We start from the raw sequence: 1,936 nt of genomic DNA on the forward strand, positions 1-1,936 counted from the left end.
GGTTAAATATCGGTGGGGTGGCCGATGTCCGATATTCAGTTTTAAGGCCGATACCGATAGGGGGCCGATTATATCGTGCATCCCTAGTTAGATTAACGGTTAGGATTCACTTTAATTCTTATCCTCGTCGTAAACTGAACGGTTAGCAGAACAGGATGTGAGGACCAGTAGAATGTCCACACTTTGGTCCAAACAGTTTTACCTTTTAACCAACGGCCGACTGAAGGGAGCTCTCTGTTTACCAGATGACCACGTCAGGAGGTGGAGGGTTCTGTGACTGTGGAGACACGGAGGCTTGGAAGACGGGTCCATACTGTCAGAACCACACTCCTGCAGAGCGCAGCAGACAGGCGGAGGAGGTGAGACCATCTAAGGAGGCGCCATGAGGGGACTGACTGGGTCAGGGTAACACCTGGGGTGTGTGAGGTGGACCCTGGGCTGGAGGGAAGGGGGCCCTGAGAAATGAGGAGACCCATTTTAGTTGAAATGTCAGGGTAACAGAACCTGCCCCTCGGATGTGGTTTTGGTGTCTGACCTGTTTCTGGGCCTCCCATTCATCATCTGCCTCCTTCTCCCTGCTGGTTGTCTTACAGGATCCCGTCTCCCTGCTTCCTCCTGACCTGGTAGCCAGGAGTTCCAGAATCTTCTCCATCATCCTGAGGTACGCCGTGGACCTGCTGACCTGGGACCAGGAGGACCAGCTTCCTGCAGGCCTGGAGCCCCCGTACGTTCAGACACCCCCAGTGTCCTCTGAGTAGCTGAGGGTTTGTCTAAAGGAGGTGGGATGGAGAGGCTGGAAGCTGACCAATCAGAACACAGCCTGACCTGGGAGGTTCATCAGCTTATCTACCAGCAACCAACATGGAGGCCAGAGGCCCGTTTCCCCAGAACTGAACTTAGCCTGATCAGTTCATTCTGCCTTTATCTGCTCCTCACAGGCCAAGCATGTAATCCAGCTAAATGCACCTCTGCAGCATCCTTTAACAGACCATGAGGCTGATCACAGATTCACCGATTCATTAAAACAAATCAGATTAAATAAACACAAAGGCGTAGGTTTGATTTCAACTTTGGTAGGGACACTATTGGTCTGATGTCCTTGATCCTTTGCAATAAAATGCATGCTCGTTTTTTATGCTTGATGCGAAAATCAGGGTGTATTTCATTTAAAGAGAAAAACAGAATTTCTTGCTACATTTATGGAAATGTTATAAGCGCTACACTCACCAGATGCTGTTTATCAATGACTGAAGCTTAACCGGCTCTGATGAATGAGGAATTTGGACTTTTTTCCACTAAAAAGGTTTGCATTTAAACTTACCAGCGACTAAAACAGTAGGTAAATACATGCCTATGTAAGCAAATAAAGTCTAAATAGGTCTGTTATATGTGGATTTATACTTTTTATTTTATTTTGAAGATATGGAATTGTGCAGAGGTAAACAGAGTTAAACCCCATTCTTATCTTTCAAATGTTCTCTTTGTATCATGAAACAAAGCAAAATAATACATTAAAGGGACGGCAAATAAATGTATTTACATGAGCACTGGAACTAGAAGAGGAACTGACACTGAGTAATTTAAAATATTAACTTCACTTTACAACATCTGGGCTGTAGTTTTGTAGCCCATTACATTTATTTTAAATTTAGTAATTAATTAATCGTTAACTGGAGCTCACAGAGCGACGCACTTAGAGCAGGAATTATGCCAAAATTGTAAAAAAAAAAAAAAAAAAAAAAAAAACATTTTGTATTTTAGATAAAACATGTTTTCGTCTGTCAATATTCTCCATCCAGAACTCCTCTACTGCTGCAACAATGCTGTATTGTAAATGATAAACTTGTTCTTCACATGTAAATGTTGGTAGGGACAAGTAGGTCGGTCCAAAATGTTGGTAGGGACAAGTAGGTCGGTCCAAAATGTTGGTAGGGAC

At 43.9% G+C, this 1,936-nt stretch overlaps 1 protein-coding gene across 1 annotated transcript in view; it reads left to right on the forward strand.

Moving 5' to 3' along the window:
• Positions 1-1,936, forward strand: part of ubr2 (ubiquitin protein ligase E3 component n-recognin 2) — a 27,146-nt gene that overhangs the window by 3,857 nt on the left and 21,353 nt on the right. Inside the window, exons 3-4 of the mRNA XM_015400277.1 lie at positions 227-359; positions 594-724. Coding sequence (XP_015255763.1) covers positions 227-359; positions 594-724 — 264 coding nt within the window. The remainder of the gene's footprint in view (positions 1-226; positions 360-593; positions 725-1,936) is intronic.

The sequence above is a fragment of the Cyprinodon variegatus genome, unplaced genomic scaffold (assembly GCF_000732505.1).
Source record: "Cyprinodon variegatus isolate N-32 unplaced genomic scaffold, C_variegatus-1.0 Scaffold1090, whole genome shotgun sequence".
NCBI classification, from domain to species: Eukaryota; Metazoa; Chordata; class Actinopteri; order Cyprinodontiformes; family Cyprinodontidae; genus Cyprinodon; species Cyprinodon variegatus.